General features: G+C 53.5%; 2 protein-coding genes across 2 annotated transcripts in view; one reads left to right on the forward strand and one right to left on the reverse strand.

Annotated features, from left to right (window-relative positions):
* STRIP1 (striatin interacting protein 1) overlaps positions 1–13289 on the forward strand; it is a 28877-nt gene extending 15588 nt beyond the window's left edge. The window contains exons 17-22 of the mRNA XM_010386252.2: positions 133–233; positions 1079–1145; positions 1681–1785; positions 2425–2629; positions 4378–8412; positions 12025–13289. Coding sequence (XP_010384554.2) covers positions 133–233; positions 1079–1145; positions 1681–1785; positions 2425–2629; positions 4378–4625 — 726 coding nt within the window. The 3' untranslated portion in view covers positions 4626–8412; positions 12025–13289. The remainder of the gene's footprint in view (positions 1–132; positions 234–1078; positions 1146–1680; positions 1786–2424; positions 2630–4377; positions 8413–12024) is intronic.
* ALX3 (ALX homeobox 3) lies at positions 10322–21351 on the reverse strand. The gene is made up of 4 exons (XM_010386254.2): positions 20995–21351; positions 15300–15616; positions 12181–12309; positions 10322–11787 (listed from the first exon to the last, which is right to left on the reverse strand). The coding sequence occupies exons 1-4, from the start codon at positions 21269–21271 to the stop codon at positions 11479–11481; spliced, it is 1032 nt and encodes a 343-aa protein (XP_010384556.1). The 5' UTR covers positions 21272–21351; the 3' UTR covers positions 10322–11478.
* Between the last annotated feature and the right edge of the window lie 5220 nt (positions 21352–26571).

The raw sequence follows: 26571 nt of genomic DNA on the forward strand, positions 1-26571 counted from the left end.
CCTTTGACCCGCTTGAACTCTGCATGAATGTTCTAAGACATGGCCCTCCAGCCAAGGCCTTTCATCCCTGGAGGAAAGAAGGCAAGGTCCCAAGGGCCGCGCCTTTTTTTTTTCTTCCCCTGTTGGCTTCAGTTTGAATACATGGCCCAGCACCTGGTGTTTGCCAACTGCATTCCTTTGATCCTAAAGTTCTTCAATCAAAACATCATGTCCTACATCACCGCCAAGAACAGGTGACGAGGGCCAGGGACCGTGAAGGGGCGGGTATGGTCAGACGGCAGAGTTCCCAGCTGGAACAGGTGATGAGGGCCAGGGACCGTGAAGGGGCGGGTATGGTCAGACGGCAGAGTTCCCAGCTGGTATTTCCCACTGCGTCCGTTTTTCCAGCATCTACGAGCCAGCGCTCTGCAAGGCATCAGGACACAAAGATAAATGAGACATGGCCCCTGCCTGTGGAGAGCCCAGTGTGTCAAATCTGAGTCTAGCTAGTCCTGCCCCAGGTGACTTGGCCTGTACCTGGGCAGGAGGGTTTTCATCCCGGGATCTAGTACTTTCTTCCCTGTCCCTTTTGTACTTTTTTTTTTTTTTTCGGAGACCATGGGCTGCTTGCTCTCTCTAAGGGGTTCGGCCATGTGCCCTGTAATGCCCTATCTGCTGACTCTTAGCCCCTGCTGTTGGCCTGGTGCCAGCTGTAGTTGACATTACTTGCTCATCAGTGTGATATACCACAGGGCGCCAGCCAGACCCTGTCTCCAGAAAGGCTTGGCATAAATTAGTTGCCCTGAGCGATCTCCTCCCCTGCCCTGCATTGATGGCTGTGGGGGAAGCTGTGAGGGTCTCTGCCCCTTACAAGATCAACCAGCTGGCCTCTGGCTACAGGAGTGCCTTACAAGTTCCCTTGTAGTAGATACTTCCTCATCTTATAGCTGGGGAAACTGGGGTGGGACAGACCAGGTAGATTCCTACTTCTGCTCCAACAAGTGAGGGAGGAAGGCTGGGAACTGGCTCAGGCATGGCTGCTCCACTAGGCCCTGGGCCTTTGCTCATGGTGGGCACCTGGATCCTCTCCCCTCTGCAGCATTTCTGTCCTGGATTACCCTCACTGCGTGGTGCATGAGCTGCCAGAGCTAACTGCGGAGAGTCTGGTGAGTGGCTGGGCTCTCCTCGGCTGTCCCTTTGGCACCAGGGTCAGTGAGTAGAGAGCCTGCCTACCCCAACACCACAGGAATAGAGGTGTCTCCCACAGGTGAAGTGTCCGGCTTTTAGAGCACTGTAAGTGTACAGAAGGGCCAGGAGGAGGGCTCTTGCAGAGCAGAGAGATTTGGATTTAGGGATTAGTCAGGGAGTGTGATCTTCAGGGGCTGCCGATCCAGAGCTCACCTCATAGAGGACTTCTCTCCCTCAACACTGGACTCAGCAGTAGGAGCCCTGGGGCAGCCCAAGGCTACAGCTCCCAGTATCACAGTTCATGTTTCCCTCAGGAAAAGTCTAGGGAGCCTCCCTCATCCCCTAGTCCCCTGCCAGCTTCTGGGATGGAGTCCTGGGGCTGCTCTGAGAGCAGGGGGTTCCTGGTAGAGGCCTGAAGACCCGGCTCTTCTAAGATCACATGTGAGGGACTTTTGGAAACTGCTGCACACACTGCGGCCATGAGGGCTGATTGTTCCTGGGTTTACCCTGTAGGAAGCAGGTGACAGTAACCAGTTTTGCTGGAGGAACCTCTTTTCTTGTATCAATCTCCTTCGGATCTTGAACAAGCTGACAAAGTGGAAGCATTCAAGGACAATGGTAAGTGAGTCAGTGCATTCAGCAGGCTTGGAACTTGGAGCTCAAAGAAGAGTGCTGGGAGCAGGGAGTCCCTAGGGTGGGGCTCACTGTGCCTTCTCACTTAACTTTGCTGTAGCCATATCCTTGCATTTTAAGGGCCAGTTCCCAGGTCCTTGATGAGTTTGATGAGTTGAACTGGAAGCTGGAAGAGGCCCAGTCATGCACTGAAACAAATCTACACTTATAGAAGAGCTTTTTCCATGTCATCTTCATCTTGATTGGTTACATAACCAGGGTTCTGAGAATCTTCCTTAACTCTGGGTCTGTGGATGCCTTTGGGGTGGGGAGGTCCTTGAATCCTCTGATAACTATGTGTACATGTACACAGGAATGTTTCTGGAAAGAATCCATAGCTTTCTTCAGATTCCAAAGTGACCCTTAGTTAGGGTGACCAACCAACCATCCTGGTTTGCCTGGAACTCTACTGGTTTTAGCATTTGAAGTCCAATGTATTAGGAAATGCTTCAGTCCAAGGGAAACTGGGAAGGTTTGTCGCCCTGACCGTAACTTCCAAAGGGTTAAGCAGCAGCGTGGCCAGGGGCGTATGCATTTACTTCTGTCTTCAGCTTGGTTTTCTGTCTTGCTTGTTTCCCTTCCCAGATGCTGGTGGTGTTCAAGTCAGCCCCCATCTTGAAGCGGGCCCTAAAGGTGAAACAAGCCATGATGCAGCTCTACGTGCTGAAGCTGCTCAAGGTACAGACCAAATACTTGGGGCGGCAGTGGCGAAAGAGCAACATGAAGACCATGTCTGCCATCTACCAGAAGGTGCGGCATCGGCTCAATGACGACTGGGCATACGGCAACGGTAAGGCTCTGCACTCAGTCAGATTTGGGTGGGAGTGTGTCAGGAAAGGTGACATCTTTCACTCCTTGCCCATGGTACTCAGGTGCTTCTCTGCCCTGAGCTTCCCACCAAGGAACAGGAAGGAGCCTAGCTTCTGCTTTTGTAGCATCAGGATAGGCACTCTAGGAAGGACTTTGAGAAGCTACCCAGGCTTGGCATCTGCGATCATCCCCATCTCTCCCTGTACCTCCAAGTCATTCCTTTTCTAGAAATTGTTATAACAATATGTTCCCTCTTTTCATCCCCATTTTGGCCACCTAAACTTTTACAGCTCTTGACTGGCTTCCCTACCTCTAGTTCCTTCCCCTCCATCAGTGTCTCAGATTTCCCTAGTGATCCTTTTTTACTTTAATTTTTTTCAAAGATGGGATCTCGCTCTGTTGGCCCAGGCTGGAGTGTGGTCTCGGATCACCATAACATCTGCCTCCTTAGTCTCCCGAGTAGCTGGAACCACAGGCACATGCCACTGTGCCCACCTAATTGTATCTTTTTTGTAGAGACAGGGTTTCACCATGTTTCCCAGGGTGTTCTTTTTTTTTATTTGGAGACAGAGATTCTGTCACTCAGGCTGGTTTGCAGTGGCACGGTCTCAGCTCACTGCAATCTCTGCCCCCCGAGTTTAAGCGATTCTCCCCACTCAGCCTCCCAACTAGCTGGGACTACAGCTGGACTCCACCATGTCCAGCTAATTTTTGTATTTTTTGTAGACACGGGGTTTCACCATGTTAGCCAGGCTGGTCTCGAGTTCCTGGCCTCAAGTGATCCACCTGCCTCGGCCTCCCAAAGTGCTGCGATCACAGGCATGAGCCACTGTGCCTAGCCTTCTCAGGTGGTTCTTGAACTCCTGGGTTCAAGGGATCCACCAGCCTTGGCCTCCCAAAGTGTTGGGATTACAGGCATGAGCCACTGCGCCTGGCCCCCTAGTGAATCTTTTCAACATGCAGCTTCTGTGCTGTTACCTCCCTGAGTAAAATCCTTCATTAGCTTCCTATTTCCCTTAGAATTAGATTCAGACTCTTAAGCATGAGGCTCCCTCGTCCTTTTTCATTCTCCTCCTCTGTAATCTGACCCAGCTTCCTTTTCAACCTTGTTATCTGCTGTCCGTCCAGCCTCCATCATACCCAGAGCTCCAGGCACAAGGAGTGCTTAGTCCCCGAACATAGCTGTGTGGTTCCCACTGCTAGGCCTCTGCAGGCGCTCTTCCTCCACCCGCAGGGTCTCCCCTGCCCACCTGGGCTGCTCTGTGTGGGTGTGTTGCCACACTGTTGTGTTTCTGGAATATACCACCATGGCTAAATGACTGTGTCTGTACTCTCAGTGCCCTGTGAATGTGTGCAGGCCCATGGTGGCACACGGTACCTGGTCGGGGAGTTGAGAGAGAATGAGCAAATGAGAACATTTCCAGGTTCCTCCCTCTGACCCCAGAGAGCTAGGGAGATTGCCACTTTGAGAGAAATGTGTTGTACACATGGCTCTCCCTCTCTGGGTCTACATAATCTCTACAGTATAAGCCTCTTTGTCAGTACTTCTGTCTTTTCTGCTTGTACTTGACTCTCCTTTGGATCTAGGAAGGAATTCCTGGAGCTCGGAGGTATCCTGCTTCCTAGTCGACACTCAATATTCCTGGCCAGGCCCCTGAGCTGCCCTGAGTCCATGGGGAGCTGCTACAGGGCGTGGCTCCTAACTGTGTTCTTCCTGCTTTGTCTCAGATCTTGATGCCCGGCCTTGGGACTTCCAGGCAGAGGAGTGTGCCCTCCGTGCCAACATTGAACGCTTCAACGCCCGGCGCTATGACCGGGCCCACAGCAACCCCGACTTCCTGCCAGTGGACAACTGCCTGCAGAGTGTCCTGGGCCAACGGGTGGACCTCCCTGAGGACTTTCAGATGAACTATGACCTCTGGTTAGAAAGGGAGGTCTTCTCCAAGCCCATTTCCTGGGAAGAGCTGCTGCAGTAAGGCTGTTGGTTAGGGGACTGAAACAGAGAAAGGAGGATCTTAAGGTACCTGCAGGACTGTCCTAGTTCATGGCTGCAGTGCTCCCATTCCCCACCAGGTGGCAGCACAGCCCCACTGTGTCTTCTGCAGTCTGTCCTGGGCTTGGATGAGCCCAGCTTTACCTCCTGTTAGTTCCCAGGGTCCAGCTCAGAAGCAGTCATCTCTGCCTGGGATCCATTCTTCCTTTATTTCTCCCACCCTCCTCTCTTGGACATGGTTGGTTTTGGCTCATTTCACAATCAGCCCAAGGCTGAGAAAGCTGGAATGGGATGGGAACCCCTCCACAGCACATCTAAATTTCAGGGGTCATGCTGATGCCTCCTGAGACACACAAATCCTTGCTTTGTCAGCTTGCAAAGGAGGAGAGTTTAGGATTAGGGCCAGGGCCAAAAAAAAAATACAACGGTATCTTGGTTGTGCTCTGGGGTGGGGGTGGGGGGTTTCTGTTGTTATTCCAGCCTCCTGCTATGTTATATGCAGAAGTAATTGCAGAGGCTCCTGCAGCTGCCTCAACACTTTGATTTTGGACAGGGACAAGGTAGGAAGAGAAGCTTCCCTTAACCAGAGGGGCCATTTTTCCTTTTGGCTTTGGAGGGCCTGTAAATACCTATATATAATTCTGTGTGTATTCTCCTGTGTCATGTTGGGGTTTTTAATGTGTTTGTGTATTCTGTTTACATTAAAAATAAGCAAAAATCATTCCCGTTGGCTTGTCTACGGGAAATATGGCCTCTACGTATCTCCTCCAGGTCTAGAAAGTGTTTTTTTCTGCTAGCATTGCTGGTTACTGCTTGTCTTGCCAAGCTGCCTGCCTTTCCCATCCTGGGGGAAGAGAAGAGGGAGTTGGCATTTATCCAGTGTAAATTAACCCCACAGTAATCTGGGATTACTCTCACCCAACTCCAGGGCACTATCTAGGTTACTTTACTGACACATTGTCCTGCACCCCTGGGTTTGCTGTAATTTCAGTAGGAGCCCCAGGTTTCTCTGGATCACATCACTGAGCTGGCCTCAGCCAAACCAGTGTCAGTGCTAGGGAGGGAGGGGCTAGGTCAAAGCAAGGGGGTCAGCTGCTCTAGGTCCTCCCTGGGGCAGGTGGTTGGGACTGAGCGGAAACTTCAGTACTCATAGCCTAGAAAGCAGACCATGAGGAGTCAGGTTCATGGTGGGAAACAGTGTTGCCAGGAGCCCCCTGTGGCTGAGAAAAAAGCAGGAAAATCTTTGTAGTGGGTGTCAGTGGACACCTGGCACCTACACTCTGGCCTCCAGACCCCTGGTTGCATCTGCCTGAGAAGATACTACCGTTTTGATGCTGGTAAAAGGAGTGTTCCCTTTTTAGAATTCCTGGAAGCTCTTATTTTACCTGTAGGCAGTTGTTTTATAAGTTCTTAAGTCTTGAAGGGGTCTTGACTTGTAAAGGAAACATGTTCTGGGGAGAATCTACCCTTCGTTGGGTCTTGTGTTCAGTGCCTGCCTGACCTGGGACCTGCTGAGCCTCAGACAGGCCTTGTGATGTGCCAGCATGGTTAGGGACAGCAGGGGTGGAAGGCAGCAGTGTACTCCTGGTGGTCACACAGTCTGTGAGATGGGAAGTCCCATCTGTGACTGATGGGCCCTTTGCCCCAAAGTAACTTGTACAGGACAAGGGAATTGACACAGTTTATGTGTGGATGATGGATTTTCTGCCATTTCTTGCCAGGACTGATAGGAAATATGTATCTTGAGATTTCAATTAGGGAGAGATAGATTTTTCACATTGTTACTGTCCCATGAAGCCTGAGTCACTGAACCTGCATGGTCGAGGCTTGTCTCTCCTCTGACCTGCAAAACAGAATGCAGGACTATCAAAACTGCAAGGGCCGTAAAGCCTGGGCAGGTGAATCCCTTCAGCTGTAGGCCCAGGAGCCAGCCTAGGGAGAGGAAGGGGCCTCTCACAGCCATAGAGCGTGTTAGTGGCAGGTTGGCCATTTGAACTCAGGTCTTTGTACAGAAATGTCTTTTGGAGAAACCCAGTTTTTGTGGCTTTTTAAATCTCATCTGGGTCATGAAGTGGGCAGAGTACATGAAGACCCTTTGTAAATGATTGAGTTACGTAAAATGTTGTTTATTGCTAAGCAGACTCAGGGTCCACTGCTCCTTCAGTCCACTGAGAGACAGATTACCCTGAAGCAGTATCACTGTGAGGATGGGAACTGTCCCTTATTAATCATAAGTTACCACTTTTGGGTTGCCAAGTAGGTACAGGCACAATATTAGATGCTTCTCAAAGCCTTATTTTCTACAAAGCCAGTAAATACTGAGTACTTACTATGTGCCAGCCAGCGTTGTAACCACTTGATGTATAATATCTTACATATTCCTTGTAATATCTTGAAAGATACATGCCATTTTAATCCCTATTTTGCACAGGAGAAAACTGTGGCACAGAAAGGATAAAGAACTTGCCCAAAGTCATATAAAGGCAAGAGCCAGGATTCAAATCCAGGCCTCTGTCAGCACATGCATTTTTTTCACTCCCTCACACCCTTTGCTATTAGTCATTGTCATACCCCAGCACTTACCACCAGTGCATTCATTTGCTCATTTATTCACCACAGCCAATACTTCTGTTTGCTCTGGCATCACCCCTGGCATGAAAGATTCATGGTAAACGTCCATCGCTTTAGGTCCTAACTGGACCACCCAAGCTTAGCCTTGGGCTAGCCTCTGGTGCTCCCTGAATGTGCCCTCCTCAGGGTAACTCGGCTGTTGCTGCCGTCTTTTTTCTTTTCAGCCTGAGCCTAAATTTCTTTCTCTTCTGGGTCCCAGAGGACTCTTGTGTTGGCTGCCCTATCCAGACCTGTTAGGTTCATTTCCCAGAAAGCTGGCTGCTTGTCTGTCCTGGATGAGCTGACTTCTCAGAGGAGAATAGCTGTTACATTCATTCGGCACTTAGCACAGTCAGCCTCAGGCTGCTGGCTATAAAACAAAGGAGGAGCACCCTTTGGAAGTGAGACAGCCCTGACTTTCAGTTCGGGCTCTGACATTTATTCACTGAGGGACCTTGAGCTAGTCAAGTTCCAAGTCTCAGTTGGCTCATCTGTAAAAATCGGTTTAGTAATAGCCCTATTGCATGGACTGAGTAAGATCATGGAAATGAACCTACAGGTCTGGCTGACAAGGGATGACAATAAATGGTAGCAGTTCTTAGTCTTGGCAATGGCCCCTCCAACTCTAATGTTCTATGAATTTGCACCCATTTCCTGTGTCCCTAGAAGACAGAAATCCCCTTCAAGGACCAGAAGAACCATGTCTTAGGCCTCCTTAAAGCCCCTGGACCTAGCTCGCTGCTCTGAATCCAGAGGCGTCTCAGAAGAGTCAGCTTCTTGTCCAGCAACCTGCCATCACACCTTGAAGGCCTGTTGGGGCCAGGCCCTGTGGTTGATGCCCTGGCTATCCAGGTGACTAGGATACCACACTCTCTCACTTCTCTCAAGCTCACAGTTGATGGAGACACAGTCATAAGAGCAAGTAAAAGCAATAGCATGATACGTAACAGATGTCTGAAGGGCTTACCTCAGGTCCCACTGGTCCCAGCCTCTTACTATTGGAGGAGAGATTGCTGGGGGAGCCGGCAGTCGCTCAGTGGGAAGGAAGGGGGCTCCAGCATCAGAATCAAGGGCTCTGACAGCTAACACTTGATGTTTACCACCTTCCAGGTGAAAATGGCTGGGATGAGCCTGAGGAGGAGACTGGGGACAGGGACAAGGTATGTCTTTCCTCTGATGGATAAAGGAAATGTTAGGGTCTTCCCAGTTCCTGGCCATGCTAGACTCTTCCTGTCTGGAGCTGCAGAGGGTCTGCACTTTGGGATTGTAATTCAGGTTGAAGTGTAAATGGGAGAGGTGGGGAAGGAGGATTGAATGCCTCGTATGAGAAGCATTTCCAGCTGCTGACTGAGGTGGGCAGACTGGACTGATGGGCCCCCTGGCTGTGGCCCTCTAGTCCTGACCTGGTGTCCATGTTCCTGCCAGGACCAAGATTTAGGGCTCTGGCATCTTCTCTGGGGGAGACAAGAGCCTCAGCAAAAGGTGCTAGGATTTCAGGAGGGGCCATTTCCCCTTTCCCTTCCCAGAAGGAGTGGCCAGAGCACAGGCTTGGCCTTGAGGAACCACTGGCCTGGGCGGAGGTCTGAGGTTACCTCTGGAGTGAGTCTGGGGACAGGGGTATCTGGAGACGGGGGCTGTGTCTTAGGGGTGTGTGGGAGGAGGAGGGACACAGCTAATGAGAAGCAGGTGGAAGGGCTGCATGCCCCAGCCAGGGGACAGGCTGGCTGGGATGGCCCAGTCAGTAGGAGGACCTGTCACCTCACAGACAATCCCACGGAACAGGCTAGGCTCCGGGATGCCCATTCATATTCATTATGTGTGAAGTGGGCGGTTGTAAAGTTGGCTTTCTCTTCATTTAGCTGTCACTGGACAGAAAAATATGAGCTGTGGGCAGATGCCCCTGGATGAGAGCCAGTAGCCAGTCTCTGGCCTCCCTGTGCCCTCCCCTAGGAGCCCCCCATCCCACCATGGGTCCCCTCCTGGCCTCTGCCAGCCTCTGCCAGCCACTCCCACTCTTGCTTCATTGACCTCTGGCTCACCTTTATTTTTTCTCCTGTCTCCCACTTTTGGTTTCTTTGTTTGGGTTTATCACAGATCCTTTCCTCTTCCCTCCTTTCATCTTTGTAAGCCCTCTTGAGAGAGAAAGAATGATATTTTTCCACAACCATTGCTCTATCTCTGGCACCCAGCACATTACCAGGCTGAGTTGGTACTCAAAATGTTTGTAGAACAAACTACTCTTTCTACATCTGACTTTGTGGGGAAGAAGGTCCAAAACTTTGCTGATCACTCCTTGGATGAAGAAACTTCTCATACAGCGGTGTGAGCCCTGAAGTCAGAATGGTGGGCTTAAGCCCCAGTTTCATTACTGCCTGGCCAGGTGAAAGAGATTCTGTTCATCAGTGGCAGCCAGGGATGTCTCTCCTTCCTACCCTGACTCTTCTCTTTCTGCTGGATCCCTTCCCGGATACAGGGGTCACACCTGTGGAACTCAGAGCCAGCGTCAGGACCGAGAGGAAAGAAATCACCAAAAGTCAGATCCTTGTATAGAGGGAAGGGGAAGGAAGGGAGGGAAGACAGACTCCTCTGGGGATACATGCGACTGTCTTGGCTGGGAAATCTGATCTGGTGGGGGACTCACCCCCTCCTCTGGAATCAGCTCAGCCCTGATGTGTCTTTGTGGGCTTGGGTTTCTCTGTGCCTGAAAGATGAGGCGTGGGGTGGGGGTGGCTGAGCTGCTGGCAGAGGCTGAATTCTGAGCAATGTGGTTGTGTTTACTGGGAGGGTGGGAGGGCCAGACCTTTTTCCTGCCTTCCAGGCTTCGGAGATAAGGCAGCAAGTGGGGATGAAGGATAGAATGGGTAATACTCTGAAACTACAAGAAAGAGTTCTGGCTTTTGTCTCTGCGCCACAGCTCAGACATGTTCCTGGGGCATCTGGAAGGAAGCCACCCCACTCCCACCACCCTGGGGTCCCAGCCCATGGGGAGCACAGAACCTCAGTGAGCACCCCTTTCTTCCATTCTACCTCCCGTCCGTTTTCAGTTTAGCCACAAAGTTCAGCTTTTTTGCTACCCTTCCCACCCTCAGTTTTCCCTGCCACATGCACCCAGTCCTAGAACTGAGCTTTTCTCCCTGCCTCCCAGCACAGCCAAAGCCACAGAGACCCTAGGCAGGTGACAGGGCCCGGCCTGGCATGCATCGGCCTTGAGGGCTCTGCTGCAGGACCACCTTCCCCTTCCTTGCTGGCCCCTCAGGGGTCCTGGCCCAGCCTGCATCCTGGACACAGACCAGCCCCAAAGCAACCAGTGTCCAGCCCTGGGGATAGACTGTCACCTGGTATAAAAAACACCACCACCTTTATTAGAATGCTGGGCAGAATTTTTTTTTCTCTCTCTCCCTTTTCTTTCTTTCTTTTTTTAAAACGTGTCTTTACAAAAATGGGGATCAGGATCTCAGTCTGTGGAAATTATTTTATTCTGACCAACATCCAGTATCATTTCCATGGCATAGCTCTGGGCTGGTCCCTTGGAAGAAATTCCAAATATGTGATGATTTCTGGTGGAATTTCTGCCCCCTTGGAGGGGAAGATGGCTGCATGGCATGCTGGGAGTGCAGGCACAGGGCAGGAGTGAAGGTGGCTGGAGCTGAGGAGCCAGTGTGCCTTAGTCTATGCTGACCTTGGCGTTCACCCCCTCCTTAGTGTCAGATGCCAGCACGCCCCCTGCTGGTGGGGGAGGGGAAGCAGGGCTGACTCCACCCCATCATGGGAGACTCCATTTTGGTTTCCGTCTCATCATGAAGAGCTCCCCTAGTCCACTCGGCGTTCTCCTCCCATTTTCCTGGGTTCCCTGAACAATAAGCCAAGTAAGCTATCTTAGCTGGAGAGATGACAACAGACTTGAACAAAGTCTGGAGGCAGCAGGGCAGTGTCTCCCTGCCTCCAGCCCAGAGTTCAGGTGAGGGGACTCAGTTTGTGCTAGGAAGAGTCCTGGCTGCTTTGAAGCCCCTTCTCCAAGGCAGCCCCACCTTATTCTAAGAGAAAAGACCCTGTAACGTGTTCCCTGCTCGGGGCTGACAGTGCCAGCTGTTCCCACAGGCCTCCAGAACTGTCTGGGGCTTGGAGGCAGAGGTGCTTCCTCCCTGGTGTCCAGGCAGGGGTGGGCTGGGAGCGGCTGGGAATGGAAAAGGAGGTGGGCAGCTCATTCTGCAGGCCCATGCTACCGATCACGTGGTCCAGTTCAGAAGGCCAGGTGGCTCCTTGGGCTTTACCCTGAGTGAGACGAGGCTTGGAGACTTATAGTTGCCCTCTGAGGAGGGCTCAAAGCTGTGGCCCCCCAGGGTGGGGGGAAAGCCGTGGATGGAGTAGATGCCAGGGTGAGCCACAGAGGAGGCTGGCACCCCCATGAAGCCAGTCACACTCCCATGGGGGTGGGAATATGGAGACATGCATGGGGAGGGGATGCCCTCTGGAGACACAACGCAGGGGCCCCCAGGGCTCCCGGATCCTGGTCTGGCCCACAGGGAGTTCTGCAGCTGAAAAGAGAGGGAAAGAAGGCCCATGAACCGGCAGCCTCAGGAGCTGACTTCCTTACCCAGGGGCTGTCTCTTTGTCCTTGGGGCCCCGGAAACTTTCCAGGAAACCTCCACTTGGCTCAGATCTACCCCCTCCCACCCCCAACACTGGCAGTGGCATCTCAGGAGGCTCCTGCCACTGTTCTCAAAATGAAATTTTCTTCTGTGATTCCTTTGTGTTCCGCATGCGTCATTCAGGAGACAGGCAAGAGCCCCAGTTTGCAGAGGAAGAAGTGAAGTGGTATACCCACCGTCATACAGAACCCTGACGCTCTCCAGGTCTCTTCATGCCAGAGCTCATATTCTTTTTGGTGACCCTGCCAGGTCCTGGCTCAGGTAGGGCTGGGGTCTTACCTGAGGGTGGCTGTCAGTGTGGGGCAGCACAGAGATGTCATAGGCAGCGGTGAAGGGGTTCCGCCCCTCCTGGATCTTCCCATAACGTTCGCGCTTCCGCCACTTGGCTCTGCGGTTCTGGAACCAGACCTGGGGGCAGGTTGGTGGGGGTGATAGGGCAGCCTTGAGGAGAGGAGCCTGCTAGGGATAGTTGATGGTTGTGTCCTCTTGTGGGATGGGGAGCAGGCTCCAGGATGGAGGATCTCAACTGTTAATCCACACTGTTATCCAGGCCAGGGAAGCCTGGGAGGAAGCCTGGGAGAGGCCCAAGCCCAAAGCGGGTTAATTGGCCCCATGGGCCTCCAGCTATCACTCTCTAGGTCGAGTCACTCTGGTCCTTCAGCCTGGTGTCTAGTAAGGGTGTTGTGGGGGCATCTGTGGGCCTCAGGGGCCCTACGTACTTCCTGGGTATACTGTGCACATGTTTTGGGTTTCTAGTCTCCCTGCCTCATCTCCTTTTCCAAGCTACCCACCTCATAGCATCCAAGGAATCTTAGACATTTCTGTTCAGGTCATGGTCCTGTTTAAACCCTCAGTGATTCCCCGGAGACCTTGGTCCAGAGCGTAGCTTCTTAACAAGGCCCCTGCCTCTCTGCACAGCCTCATGTCCTGCCAGGCAAACACATTAGATTCTTCCTGGTTGCCTCCCAAGCTCCCACCCAGCTCTTCCAAAACACTCTGCTATCTTGCTCCTTCCATCTTTTGCTTAGGTTTTCTCTTCCTGGACTACTCATCCCCTCAACACATACATCCATGCTGGGCGTCCTCCACAGGACTTCCAAAATCCCTGGACCTTTCTTTGTACTCACCCCATTCCATTACCATGATCTGTTTTGGAATCTGTTTCTCCCATTTATTTGTGAGCCCTTGGCAGATAGGGGTGGCACATCTGTGTGTTGTGCACATCTGTGTACATATCTGTGATGAATCTGTTGTTTGGTATATGTGCTGTGACTGTTACATTTAAGTGTATTGGTATATATGTTTTGTATTTCTATCATTTAATCAACATTCATGTGTCAGGCTCTAAGCTAAATTTAACAATGTCAAAATAAAACCAGCCAAACAAAAACAACCCCTGCTTTCCAGGGATATTTAGCTGGGAGTCACAACAGAAGCTGTGTGTGTGTGTGTCAGTAATCCGTCTACCCCAGCTGGGATGAGAAATCCCACCCCAGCCTCTCAGGGTCCCTGCCCCTATGGTCATTCCTACTTATGCAGGCAGGTAAGGCACCAACAGTGAAGGGGCTGTGCATACCCCATCCTCCTAGCTCCCAGGTTGCCAAGATAACAGAGCAGGCCTGCAGCAAGGTCAGCAAAAGGCCACCCCTACCTGCCCAGCTGCCTGGATTTCCTTTCTCTGCTCTCCCTCCACTGTGGGAGGATGAGGGAGCCTGGAGCCAGTGAATCTGGCTATTGGGACTCACTTTTCTGTCACCACCCATTCTCCCCTGGGGATCCCACTGTAGACCTCCCCTGGGCTCTGGACCTGCCCTCTGCATTGTCTGGTGTGTAGTCTCATTCTTCCTTTCCATGGGGCAGGGTATATGGGTGGGTTTCATGCTCCTGCCAGAGAAAACATTCCTACTCTAGGGTCTCCATCCTTCAGGGAGCTTCTAGACTAGGGCTGAGGGCCTTGTGGCTACTCCTGCACCCTCTCAGGTTGAAAAGGCCTAGGAGAGGAGCAGAGGAAGTGCTCTCCACCTCCCACAAACACTTGCTTCGGGAAGAGCTGGTTAGACCACACCCCGGAGGCCTGCTGAGGTAACTCCATGGTCCATTCCCATGGCTTATATCATGTGGGGTTGCCTTGAATGCCGGGCCTTTCGCCCTGATGACCTCAGCCCCTGGGGGTGTTGGGGGACAGTCTTGGAAGTCTGTTTTGGCTGCCACCTGGGAGGAGCAGGGAGGCAGAAGGACTCAGCAGAAAAGGGGAAATAGCCCAAGTCTCTCTCATTTTGTTGGATGCAGCTGTAGGGCCTTGTCTGTTAGATGACAGCGCCTGGCCTCTTTACAGACTGGCCTGCCAGTCCCCATATCCTGCCAGGACTGTCTCCTGCCCTAGTGCCTTCACAAAGAGTCTCTGGAAGGGCCCCATGCAGGGTAAGATAGCATGAGCTTTGTTCCTGCTAAGTCTCCTCTATGGTGGGAGAGAGACTCCTCCGCCTAAGAGGTCACCTCCTCACCTTTCCCCAGAACTCCAAGCCACCCCTCCCAGTGCCTCCTGCTTGGTATCGGGAAGCCTGCTATGACTGAGCCAGTTCAATGCAAGCCGGTGAATGGCCATCTTCCTCTTGGGCCAGACTCTTGCTGAAACTCCTTCCCCATCCCCAGCCTGCTTGCCACCTTCATGTGCTTTGACACTTCCAACATGCTTGGATGTGGGCTTCCCTTGCCTTCCTCCCTTCTCAGCATTTACCCCCCCACAGGCTGGGCTCCCCTCATGTAAAACTGGCCACAGCCCCTCTGGGAAGCCCTGGCGCCTGGTCTCCATGGGGGAGTTTGTTAGGGTGGGGAAGGGCTCCCAGTCAGCCTTTCCCAGCCAGGGTCTGAGCGCTGGCAGGGACCCAAGGTCGATGGCTCCTGACGACTTTGAGAATCACTGACTCTGAGACCTCCCGACAGGGACCTTCCCATTCTAGGCAGCCACCTCAGGAGCAGCCCTGATGTGTATTCGGCACTTCACCACTTCCAAAATGTGGCCATCCCTGTGATCCTCGAGATAGACCCTACTCAGCCAATCCCATCATTTCCTTTTCCTGAACTGGGAAACAGACTGAGAGATTCATTAACATACCCCAAATCACCTCCAGTAAGTGGCAGAGTTAGGACTCCCACACAGGTGATGGCTCCCAGAGGCCATCGCCCTTACACCCAAGCATAAGCGTCAGTTTGGGCCAGAAAAGCCTGTGGCTGCAGCAGAGCTGGACGTGAGGGTGAGCCAGGAGGGGAAGGCTGAGACAGGCCCCTGGGAAAGGTAGCTCTGGGAGGCATCAGTGCCCACCTCTCCCAGCCCTTCCAGGGTCTGGTCACTGTGTGGTAGAGGCAGCCAGAAAGCCCCATCACCGCAGTGCCCTCACCTGTACCCGGGCCTCGGTCAGGTCTGTGCGCAAAGCCAGCTGCTCCCGGGCGTACACATCAGGATAGTGGGTTTTCTGGAAGACCTTCTCCAGCTCCTCCAGCTGGAATGTGCTGAAGGTGGTGCGGTTACGGCGCTTCTTGCTGTTGTTCTTGGCCAACTCCATGGAGTCAGGGAGTCCCAGGGGAAGAGGAAGACTCAGGCTGGCCAGGCAGGAGCCTGGGGAGCCTTGCAAGTTAGAGGGCCCGTCTCTGGGGCCCCCTCGGCAGTCCAAGGGCAGCTGGGGGAAGCTGGCAGCTTTGGAGGCCTTCTCCTCAGCTGCAATGGAGAACACAAAAAGGAGGATGGCAACTGAACCAGGGGCTTTTGTGGGTTGGAGTCTCCGCCTCCCCCTTCCTTTCCCTTCCCTTCCTCCCAGGCGGCCACCCTCCATGGGAGCCTGGCATTTAGAGGCCTGCCTGCTGAGCCTCCAGCTGGGGAGGGGGCCCTGGGGAACTATGTGCTCTGTGGTCTGGGCGGATCTGCTGGGGCCAGAATGGGGTTCATTTCAGGGAAGTGCTCTGTGGTAGTGCGTTCCTCAGGGACGTGAGAGGACTGGCGCCGCAGCAGGACCACCACCCTGGCAAGGCCAAGCATGGGGGCAGAGGGCGGGGTGAGGATGGGATGGTTGACATCTCCTGCTCCTGCCAGAAAGTGCTTCCTTGTTCCTAACTCTGCAGGCCTTGGTTCCCAGGCCCTTATGCCCACACCACTGCTCCCAGGGCCAGGCAGGCAGTGGATGTGGGTGCTCAGACCACCTTTGGCTGGTCTGGCTGAACTTTATTCTCTGAACCCCCGGTCTCAGGTCAATATCAAATTCCCCAGCTCTGGTGTAAGAAGGGCAAGATGGGACAAAGAAGCTTCCAGAGGGATTGCCTCTCTCCATTCCTCCTAAAATTGTGGTGTCTGGGCAAGGACTTAAGCTCCATCTATAGAGAAGCAGAGCTGAGATAGGCTGTGCCCAAAGAAGGAGAGTTGGGGACCAGTGTCACAACAGGGCACAGCCCCCTGTCCCCATCATTCCCATCATTGCCCACCCCCTCCTTCCTCAGGAGTTTCTGACTGCTCCTCCATTGCCTGTGTTTAACAGGCAGGGAAGGACTTGATTGCAGACTGAACAGTTTCCAGCAGCCCCACTCTGACGTGCTAACCCTCACTCCAGAAACTTGGCGGAGCCTCACCACAGCGGATCGACCGACAGAGCATGGTGAAAAATAGGTCACCCTGATTGCCTACGCCCTCTCCCTCTGGCGAGGACCCCCAGCAGCGTCCCCATGAAATCCCTCCTCAACAGTCCACTGGGATGGCAGCTGAGACGCCACAAAGACGCCCCACTGACTCACACAGCCTCTTGCCTGGCTCTGGGCCCATCTCCAGTGGAAGCCTGGCCCTGAGGAGACCCAGCTAGCTGGCACAAGAGGCAGTTTCTTCCCAGGACTTGGTGTCAGGATCACAGCTGTGGTTGGGGGAGGATGGGACTGGAGGAATGGGCCTTTCAGGATCTGGGTCTGATGAGTACCTGTCTGCACTATGAAGGACAAATCAGGCAGGGTCCCCCTCAGCTGGAAGGTGGTCAGTTACTTTCCAGGACTACCCAGGCCATGAAATAAGCTCCCAGTATGTGTCCTGGAGGACCGGGAGAGTCAGGCAGGGCTACCTAGCCTTGGACCATGCCCAGCCTGTACACAGGTAGCCCATCCTTCACAACTCAGGTAGAACACAGGGGAGAAAGTGTTCCAGTCCCCTGACTTCCATTCTTGGGCCAGCACATCTCAGGTTTAGGGGCAGTTCTATTTGACAGAAGCTTAGAAAGGAAGACTCACAGAAGTTGAATGAAATAATTGAAAATGATCAGGAAGACTAGGGACACTGGAATGGGAAATCTGCCCCCCATCCCCCCGCCACCACCACACACATACACACAGCAGGCCATGGAAATGTTCAGCCTGAGAAGGAAGAGTCTTGGTGTCTTGGGTTCATAGGCAGGCTGTGCTGGACTCCAGGCAGAAAAGGGGTGAGGGTAGCTCAGGGCTGAGGGTCAGAGCTGGGGTTCAAGAGTACTGACATCCCAGCAGAGGCCCTCCAAAGCCCTGGGGCTTGCTCTTCTGCCTCTTGGGTCTCAGTAGGACCTGCCCAGAGGAAGTGACCAGATCTGGGGCCCTGGGACTTGTGTTCCTGACCTTGAGCCACCAAGCTGCCAGGGACAAGGGATGAAAGTGCAGTAGGACTTTTCAGAACAGCTTCCCCAAGGAAGAGGCCAAGCCTGCTGACCTTTACCCAACTCCCATGCCTTCCCAGTCTACAGCCCTCTCAAGGGACCACAGAACTGCTCTCTCCCTCATTGTCATTGCCCTGAAATCTCTAGCTACCTGGAGGACACCAGAGGGAGGGTGGCATCCCCCCACTTTGGAAGAGAGGGACACTCCTCAGAGAATACAGAGCAGCCTCCTGAGGAGCAAGGCCCAGAAGAGGAAAGGGATAGAACTGGGATAAATGGAAGGCGGAAGCCAGGAAAGACAGGGCCAGGAATAGCAGCCAGCAGCTTGAATCTAAGCTTGTAAAGGAGAGAGGGCTGCTCTGCTGAGGATGGGGCACATATGAGGTGTGTATGGGCTGTGCAGAGGAGTCACTGCACCTGATCCAGACACTGGGTGGTTAAGGTGGGGTACTCATGTTGGAGGCAGCCTGAGACTGAGCGCTGGGGTGTCTTCTGCCTGCATACCGGCAGGACCACAGCAGCAGCTGTTGGGCATGAAAGCCAGGAGCCTTTTAACGTAGTAAAGGAGCTCTCTGTCCCTGACCCAGCTCTCAGGCCTGCCGCACCCTGAGCACCCCTCACCCAGAGGAGTGCCAGAGCCCCTATTAGCAGCTGCTTCTAAGCCACTGTGCAGCCAGGAAGCAGGGCCGCAGCAGGCCTGAGTGCTCCACTGTCCCCACAGAAGGCATCCATCCATTGGGGCAGTGGGACCAGCCTCAGCTTTCTCATTTCACCGCAGCCTTGTTCCGCGCCGCACTGTTTCCTCCGGCCAAACAGTCGCTAAGGGACCTGCAGAGCTCACTGAGGCCCAGGCTCCTGCAGCTCCCGCCAAAGACTCAAAGCCAGCGTGGACATAAACGTCGGGGGCAGGACCCCGGTGAGGCCTCGGTTCCCTTCTTGGGGGTTCTCAGCCTTGGCCCAGAAGCCTCAGCCCGGGTCTAAGAACTTGGGACTCCCTCCTCGACGACGTCGGCGGTCGGCCGGGTCATCCGGCTGAGGGCCTCAGCGGCAGCGGGCAAAACTCTAGTAGGAGTCGCTTGCCGAGGGCGTGTTTGGACGTCAGAGCCAAACTCGCGGACAGACTAGCCAAGCGCGGAGGGCGCGAGAGTGGCTGGCAGGGCCAGTACGCAGCCTGGGTTCAGAGCAAGGCTGGGCGTTCTCAGCAAAGGGCGGCCTGGGGCTGCGCGGGCGGCGGGCGGCAGGCGGGATAGGGGCGAGGTGCGCCAGGCTCTGGGGCGCGCAACTACCCAGCCTCCTGAAAGATCGCGCCGCAGATGGGACGCAGCTGCACGCTCACTCGTAAGGACTGGAAACGCTCCGAGCCGGTTATTTAAAAAACGGGGAAATAAGACGGGTTCCCTCTGCGCCCGCCATTTCCCACAGAGTAGGCTGCGCGGCCCTGGGGGCTGATTGTCCCCAAGCAGCCAGGCTCCACCGCGCCGCACTGGGCGGAGGTCCGCTCTGCCGCAGGGACGCTGGCCACCCGTCGAACACCGGCCAGCGCGCCAGAGGCGAGCGGCCGCCAGGATCTCTACCAGGCTCTACTCGCACCCGCCTGCCTACCTACCTTTCGTTTGGCCTGTCCTCCGCTCAACTGAAATCGTTAATTTTCTTACCCCCCTTGTTCTGATTTTGATATATTCCACGCTTTAAACATGCTCCGTTTTCTTTTGTTTGGTCTGCTCCCTCCCTCTTTGTCCTTTCCCCCTTCTCTAGTTATCCCTTTCGTTCGATCTTGCTCCTGCTTTTTTTATTCGTTCGTTCCTCATTTATTCATTTCAGTTCATCCCAGCTCGCCCACTGCCATTTACCCTCTCGTTCTCGCCGCGCGCTCCGTTGCTTTGTTCAATTTCTCTTCCCCTTTTCTTGGTGGTTGTTCGCTTTCTTTGGTTTTCTTTCTCGGTATTTCGTTGTCAAGGACACCCTTGCGGTCGGATCCCAGGGTGCTGGGTTCCTCCCGGCCGCTCGTTCCCCACCAGCGCTGTCTGTAGTTCGCGCGGCACCGGTGTGGTACGGGAGCCCGAGCGGTCGGTGCCGGGTGCGGGGCGCCTAACAGGGACGCGGGCCCGGTGGGGGTGGCTCCTGCCCGACGCGGAGCGCTGAGCCAGGCCGGGTACCTGTCCCTGGCGGTGCTCACCGCGTTGCGCGGCCGCTGCCGTCTGGCTGGGATCAGAGGAGCCAGGCCAACTGCTTCTCATTAAGTCCCAACTGTGGTTTTTATCAGGAGAGCCTCTTTCAAAGGGCACAGACACGAAGCTCCGTGGACTCGTTCATTTCCTCCGTTGAGCCCCATACACCTCCCCGCCCTCCCAGACACATTCCCACCGCCCCGGCTAGGCGAAAGCTGGAGATGCCCGGCCACTCCGTGGAGGCCCGCGAGGCGCCAGCCGGGCGGCAGCAGGGGGTTGAGGCGGATCTTGGAGGATCCAGCTCTGGGCCTAGGCAGCGGGATATGGCAGCGCAGATAAGGTGGGTGCGGTTTGGGCGCCGAGACGCCTTACGGGTCAAAGGGTGCGGCGGACGGTGGCAGAGTTGCCCATCAGCCTGCCAGGCCCTTGCCTTCAGGCGCATTCTCAGGTGCCGGCGCGGTCCGGCCGGCCTTAGCACAGGGCACTGGCCCGGGAGCCCACGGCGCCTGGGGGTTAGGTTGCCCAGAGCTGCTCCTGACTGCCCAGCGGTGATGATCCAGCGCAGGGAAGCCAAGACTGCCAGAAGGGCGGCTATCATCGTGCATAACGGCAGGGAGGCCAGCTTAGTATGAGAAATAAGAATAGTTATTCCGTCTTGAGGACAGCCCTGGCATTGCACGACCAGTCGCGGCCAGACCGTGCTAGTCTGCCGCACAGGCAGCACCCTTCCTGTGAAAGCTAGGCCCGGGGAGGAGAGGCGGGCCAAGGCCAGGCCGCAGTCCCCAGCCTACCCCGATTTGGCCACTCTAGGTCGAGGCCCAGCCTCAGGGCCCTCAAAGGGCGCCAGACACAAAAGCCGCGCTTCTTCGTCAGGGCTCAGTGTGGCTCCACAGCCCTCGGCCCGGTCTGGGCTTCGGGGTAGGTGGCAGTTCCAGTCCAACTTCGGCAAAGCATGCTCTCTCCTTCCCAGGTCCGGCTGCTTTCGGGCGCGGACTGGACCCCGGGCCGTCGCCACCGCACCTTCCCCCGACCTCCCGCCTCCCATTCCCGCCGCCGAGGAACGGTGGGTTCAGCCTCCCGCCCCGCACTGGCCTTTGCCTGGCCCGGGCCAGCGCCAACTCGGCTTCCGTGGGAGCCGTGGCGAAAGGCGAGAGGGGCAAAAAGTTGAGAAATAGTCGAGCGGGAGAGATAAGCAGGAAGGCCCGGGTGAGCCCCGGTAAGGAAGAAGGAGAGAGGTCGGGCTGCGCGCTACGCCCCGCGCCGCGCGTTACCTTCCGCGGAGCCCTCGTAGAAGTGGCCGCCGTTGAGCGCCGGGTCGGGCCCAAGGTCCCGCAGGTACTTGGCGGGCGGCTTGGCCGGCTCTGGGAGGTAGGGCTCCAGGGGCCCGCAGGCCGGAAAGCGGGTCAGCCGCGGGCCGCGGGGCGGTGCGGGGTGCAGGTGAGGCGCAGCGGCTGGGGTTCCCTGCGGGCCCGGAGGCTCGTCCCCCGAGGCCACATAGGGGCCGGGTGCAGGCCCCACGCGGAAAGGCGCGCAGTGCTCGGGGTCCATGCCGGCTTAGGGCGCACAGGCCTCCGGGGCTCGCGTTGCCCGCGCGGCCTGTGAGCGCCCGCCAAGGGGGAGGGACCTGGGCGCGGGGGCGCGGAGCCCCCGGGAGCGGCGCGCGCCGCGGGGGGCGGGGGGCAGGCGAGGGGGCCGCGCCTCTGACTTAATGCTGGAACCATCCACGTCACGTGTGGCCCCGTGCGGGTTAACCCCTCGGAGCCCGGGAACCCCCTCCCCCCATTCACCCAGAGCCCAGTCCCAGGCAGCTCTGGAGAGGATGAAGTAGCCTCCTCTCTAGGGCGGAATCCCTTTGTCTACCCATCCAGGTGAGTCTTTTGCTCAGAGCACACCCGTAGTCCTGATATCCAGCCTAGAGGCTCTTGCCCCTAGAGGGGTGAGGCCGTGTGGGCATCCCCCCCAAACACTTTTAGGCCTGGACTCGGGACATCAGCCTGGGATGAGGGCCTGGGCAGGCAGGCAGGCAGGCCTTAGGCTGCAATTTTACCTAGGTCTCCACTGGGAGTTGGACAAAATGTTGCCTCAGCAAAAAATACCTCCCTTAGAGATCTCTTGTTTCTCACAGTGAAAGGAGTTATTGGGGGTGTTGTGTGGAAGCAGATCTAAGCTGGGAATGGGGTGCTGGGGAGCTTGGGCCTGGACACTATCGTTCATTAGCTATGGGTCCTTGAGCCAATCATTAGTGTCCTCATCTGACTGTGGAGGTCGGGCCAAGCCAACTCTGGGTCTTTCTATGTATTTGAGGTGTGTTTCAGAAGTAGAGGCAGGGCCAGAGCAGACAGGAGACTCCCACGGGCAGCTCAGGACTGAACAGTGTCCTGCAGGGGCAGCCTTTGGAACAGGTGGAGGATGAGCAGAAGGGCTGGTGTTTCCTCTGGCAGCAGCTTGGAGTGAATGCCTTTCAATGGGCAGATGACCCAAGTGTCTGGGGATCCACTGGAGAGACTGTCTGCAGCTCAGACCTCAGGGCTGTGCTCCCCCAGGCCTGACGATTCAGAAGGGGGGAGAGTAGAACTGCATCTTCTTAGAGTTGAGCCTCCCCAACCAAAAGGAAACAGGATTAGAGCAGTAGCTTAGAATTTTGGAAAAGAGAAATAACCACCACCCTACCTAAGATCTGGGGAGAAACACCCAAGGACCCGAAGACCCTGCTTGCTTCCCATGGATTGAGGAGCCTGTGGGGCTGGGTTAAACTGTTCTTATTTTCAATGCCCCCGAGACTAGCAAGAGAGGTGGGGAGTCAACATCATTTGTATTTCATTTGAATTCTCAATTTTTAAAGGAATCCAAGAGTCCTGGTGTGAACACCTCCCTCTTCCGCTGGGGGCTTAGAAGGGGTTTCTTGGCTCCTCAGCCAGAGTTGGGCTGTAAATCAAGACCAAACAGGAACCAGAAGCCTTGCATCTCGCAAGGAGTCATTAAGCCGTTATTAAACATACCATAACTTCTCTGAAGCCTTATTGGTTTCAACACCACATTGGAGGCATTATGGCCATTAGAGCCCCTAATCATGGAATGCAGACTGGCCAGAGAGATGGGAGCACCTGGGGCGGGTATTTCTAGTCAAGAGGGAGGTTTGACTTGAAATTAAGCTTCCCTTCTGGCCTCTCCAGAGGGATCCTTTCTCCAGGATCTAGTGGATCCAGCTCTGGGCAACCAATTTCAACCGATCACCTTTGCCCATTAATAAGGTTTTTCAATAGTTGTTGATTGGATATCGTTTTGTTTTTTTTTCTCTCTCTCTTGCCCGTACCTGTGAAATTGGATATTGTTGACTTTCTAGGAGGATGTCAATTCAGGATACCTATTCTATTCAACATAGTTATCAAGCAGTTTACTGTGGAGGATGCAAATATCACCCAGGAAAATGTCACCAACAATTTAAACAAGGCAGCCTGAATCAAAGGCTGAGTCTTTGCCTCCCATGACAACCTTGCTGAGCCTCAGTTTCCTCATCATAAAGGTGGGCCACACATGGAAGTAGGATATATGCAACGCATTCGTGTTTTGATGCACTGTGTTAGATGGTGGATGATTACCATCTCCAGTGGGTTCCATTACTGATTAGGTAGAAGGCTTCTGACTTCAGACTGAATGGGCCTAAGGCTGGAGCTGAGCAGAGAGATGCAAGGACCTGCATCCACTTTCAAGCCCAGAAGTTTCTCTTGACATGCTCCCAGTCTCTGAACAGCGCCAATTTTCATGCTGGGATGGTGTTACCAATTAAACTGAGGAGAGAAAAAACCCTAGACTACATGGGAGTTTTGTGGGTAAGTGGAGTTGCCCCTCCTGGGAGAGTTTTCTTCCAGAACCACACAAATCAGCACACTGGGAGGAGACTTTTCCACTGTCTTTTAAGCCATTTATGCAAACTTTTGTCTATCTCTGTGTGGTCTGGAAAGAGTTTGATGGAGCAGGTGCATAGAAATCTCAAAAACAGCAATCTCAGAGTTAATAAATTTTCCTTCTTATGGGGGCTGGGAGATCATGGAGTGCCACAAAGGCCCTCATATTATAGGTAAAAACAACAGCTAACACATATACCTACGGTGTGCTGGGTGCTAGCTCATGTATTCTACATACATTGTTTTATTAATTTTTATTTTATTTTAATTTTTAGATGGAGTCTCAGTTGCCCAGGCTGGAGCACAGTGGCCATGATCTCAGCTCACTGCAACTTCTGCCTCCCAGGTTCAAGCGATTCTCCTGCCTCAGCCTCCCAAATAGCTGGAATTACAGGCATGTGCCACCATGCCTGTCTAAGATTGGTTTATTTAATCCTCACAGCTCAATCAAATAGGCACCCTGTTTTCTAGAGAAAGAGCCTGAGGCCAGGAGGGAGCCATTTGTTTAGGCACAAATGGGGTTTCTTGGCTCTTTTGTGCCAGTTTGTGCCAGAACCAGAATTTATACTCAGATCCACGGTCCCCCACTCCGCATGACTCCTCAGCCCTTCTTTATTTAACGAAGCTGAAATCATTCACTGTGCACCCTCATTTTCCCAAGGAGAAGGCTGGGACTCCCTCCGGAAAGGAAGGCTGAGGCCAGAGTGACCTGAGGACACTGCACTGCTGCTTTCACGATCAGCAGATGACATCTGTCCAGACTCACATGCCTAGCTGCAGCCGCTGGTACAGTAGGTGGAGGGTGGTTTCTGCTAAGCTGAGACCAAATGAAACAGAGTGCTTAACACTTGAGAGGTTTATGACCAACACAGCCAGATGTGGGGCAGAATTTTAAGATAATTTGTGAGTTTACCATTCATGCTGTTTAATAACCAATTGAATTATAACAGCATTTGTCACTGAAAAATTGTCCGTGGAGTAAGAGATGAGTGGATGGCAAGATCCAGATAATTCCAGGCCCTGTAATGAAAAAACTGAACAAAACCCCTCTCCATCTGCTGAGAAGAGCTACCTTTTAAATGGAAATGATACTTACTAGCTGTTTTACACTGGCTGAATGTTTAATTCATTCATTTAATAGGAGAGCCTACCATGTGATCCCCATTTGCTGGTACCAGGATACCAGTGGCACACACGACATGTGATCCCTGCCTTCACAGTGCTTACACTTTGCTGGAATGGAAGTGTCTCATCCACATTGAAGAAAATCATCATTTGGATGTGAATTAGAGTAGAATCTGGTCTTGTGAGAAGAGTTCCTGGCTCTGGGCCTCAACTGTAAGGTCAATTCTTCATTTAGAGAAACATCAGCCCCGGCACCACATTCCCTTTCATTCTCTACTTCCCTCAGCCTGCATCACAGGAAGGACAACGTGCTTCTTTCCCCCCCAGTGGATTTCCAGAAGGGATCGGCACAATGAGAAAGAGGTAACCTCAGATCTGAGATTTGCTTGACATATACAAAACTTCTTTTCTACAGGGAAAACTCAGTTGCTTTTTTTTTCCTTCAAAGGAAAGACAGTTGGTATTATGTTTGTCCTGTTTAGATTCTGAAATCCTAAATTGATTCATATAAAAATTCTGGGTTTGGGAACCCAAGAAGATTGTTTCTCATTAGTGACATTCTTCCTGGAAGGTCAGGCTGAGGAATGGTAAATAAACCTGTGGATCTCATGCTTCCTCCTCACTCATGATGAGAGAGAGTGAGAGAGCGAGAGTGAGAGCAAGAGTGGAAAGGAGAGGAGAGGAGGAGAAGAGAGGAGAGAAGAGAAGAGAGGACGGGAGGAGAGAAGAAGGGAGGGGAGGGGAAGGGAGGGGACTCCTTGGCTGTGATTCTAACAACCCAGGCTGAAGTCTGCTTTGGAGTAAAATTTCTGGGAAGTTTTTTCTTTCACTGATTTGATCTGATTCATTGGAAAGACACTTAACCTCTCTGTGCTACAGGTTTTTATGTGAAAATGGGAAGAAATGAGTCTGCACTCCAGCTTTGTGGGAATGAATGTGATAGTAATTATATACATGTTTCTTGAGCTTGAATTCACCACTGAACCTATGGTTTTCTGCTCATTCTCTCTGCCCAGCTCACTGAGATTGGGTTGTAATGGAGGGAGGGGGCCAGAGAGGCAGAGCTGTGTCTCTTCTGTGGTAGACCTGAGTTTGACCTGTTGCCTTTGTGTGAAGGTGAATAGATTCTGTGGCAAGTGCTGGCATGGACCATAGAGAATTCATTTTGTAAAGGAGTTTTTTTTTTGTTTTTTGAGATGGAGTCTTGCTCTGTTGCCCAGGCTGGAGTGCAGTGGCGCAACCTTGGGTCACTGTAACCTCTGCCTCCTGGGTTTAAGCAGTTATCCTGCCTCAGCCTCCTGAGTAGCTGGGATTACAGGCATGCGTTACCACACCCTGCTAATTTTGTATTTTTAGTAAAGACAGGGTTTCACCATGTTGGCCAGGCTGGTCACGAACTCCTGACCTCAGGTGATCCACCTGCCTCAGCCTTCCAAAGTGCTGGGATAACAGGTATGAGCCAGCACACCCAGTTTTGTAGAGGAGTTTTTGATGAACTAATTCTTGATATAAAACAGACCCTTCTGTTTTAGGTTAGACTTTTTGGCAATTTTAACAGTTTGATTAATTTTTATGCATTCCTTTATTCACTAAGCATTTATTGACTACCTGCCATGTGCCAGATAGTGGGGTCACACAGTGAGAACAGATCCTGAGAGAGTACCACTTACTCCCAGGGCTTTTCCAGACTAGCAGAAGAAAGACACAAAGCAACAGGCATTTACGCCATGGAGTGTGACTGTGCTGAGGGTGGGAGAGCACGGGGGGCCTGGGAGCTAGGAGAAGGGCAGCTGTCCCAGCTTTGGGCTGGAGGCAGCT

The sequence above is a fragment of the Rhinopithecus roxellana genome, chromosome 8 (genome assembly GCF_007565055.1).
Source record: "Rhinopithecus roxellana isolate Shanxi Qingling chromosome 8, ASM756505v1, whole genome shotgun sequence".
Classification (NCBI taxonomy): domain Eukaryota; kingdom Metazoa; phylum Chordata; class Mammalia; order Primates; family Cercopithecidae; genus Rhinopithecus; species Rhinopithecus roxellana.

What these genes read in the sequence shown, in the direction of transcription:
- ALX3 (XM_010386254.2), bottom strand. Translation starts at nt 21,271, where the DNA reads ATGGACCCCGAGCACTGCGCGCCTTTCCGCGTGGGGCCTGCACCCGGC. An exon ending in CTACGAGGGCTCCGCGGAAG is followed by an intron (nt 15,617 to 20,994) that starts GTAACGCGCGGC and finishes TCTCCATTGCAG; the next exon opens with CTGAGGAGAAGGCCTCCAAA. An exon ending in ACACTGACAGCCACCCTCAG is followed by an intron (nt 11,788 to 12,180) that starts GTAAGACCCCAG and finishes CTCTCTTTTCAG; the next exon opens with CTGCAGAACTCCCTGTGGGC.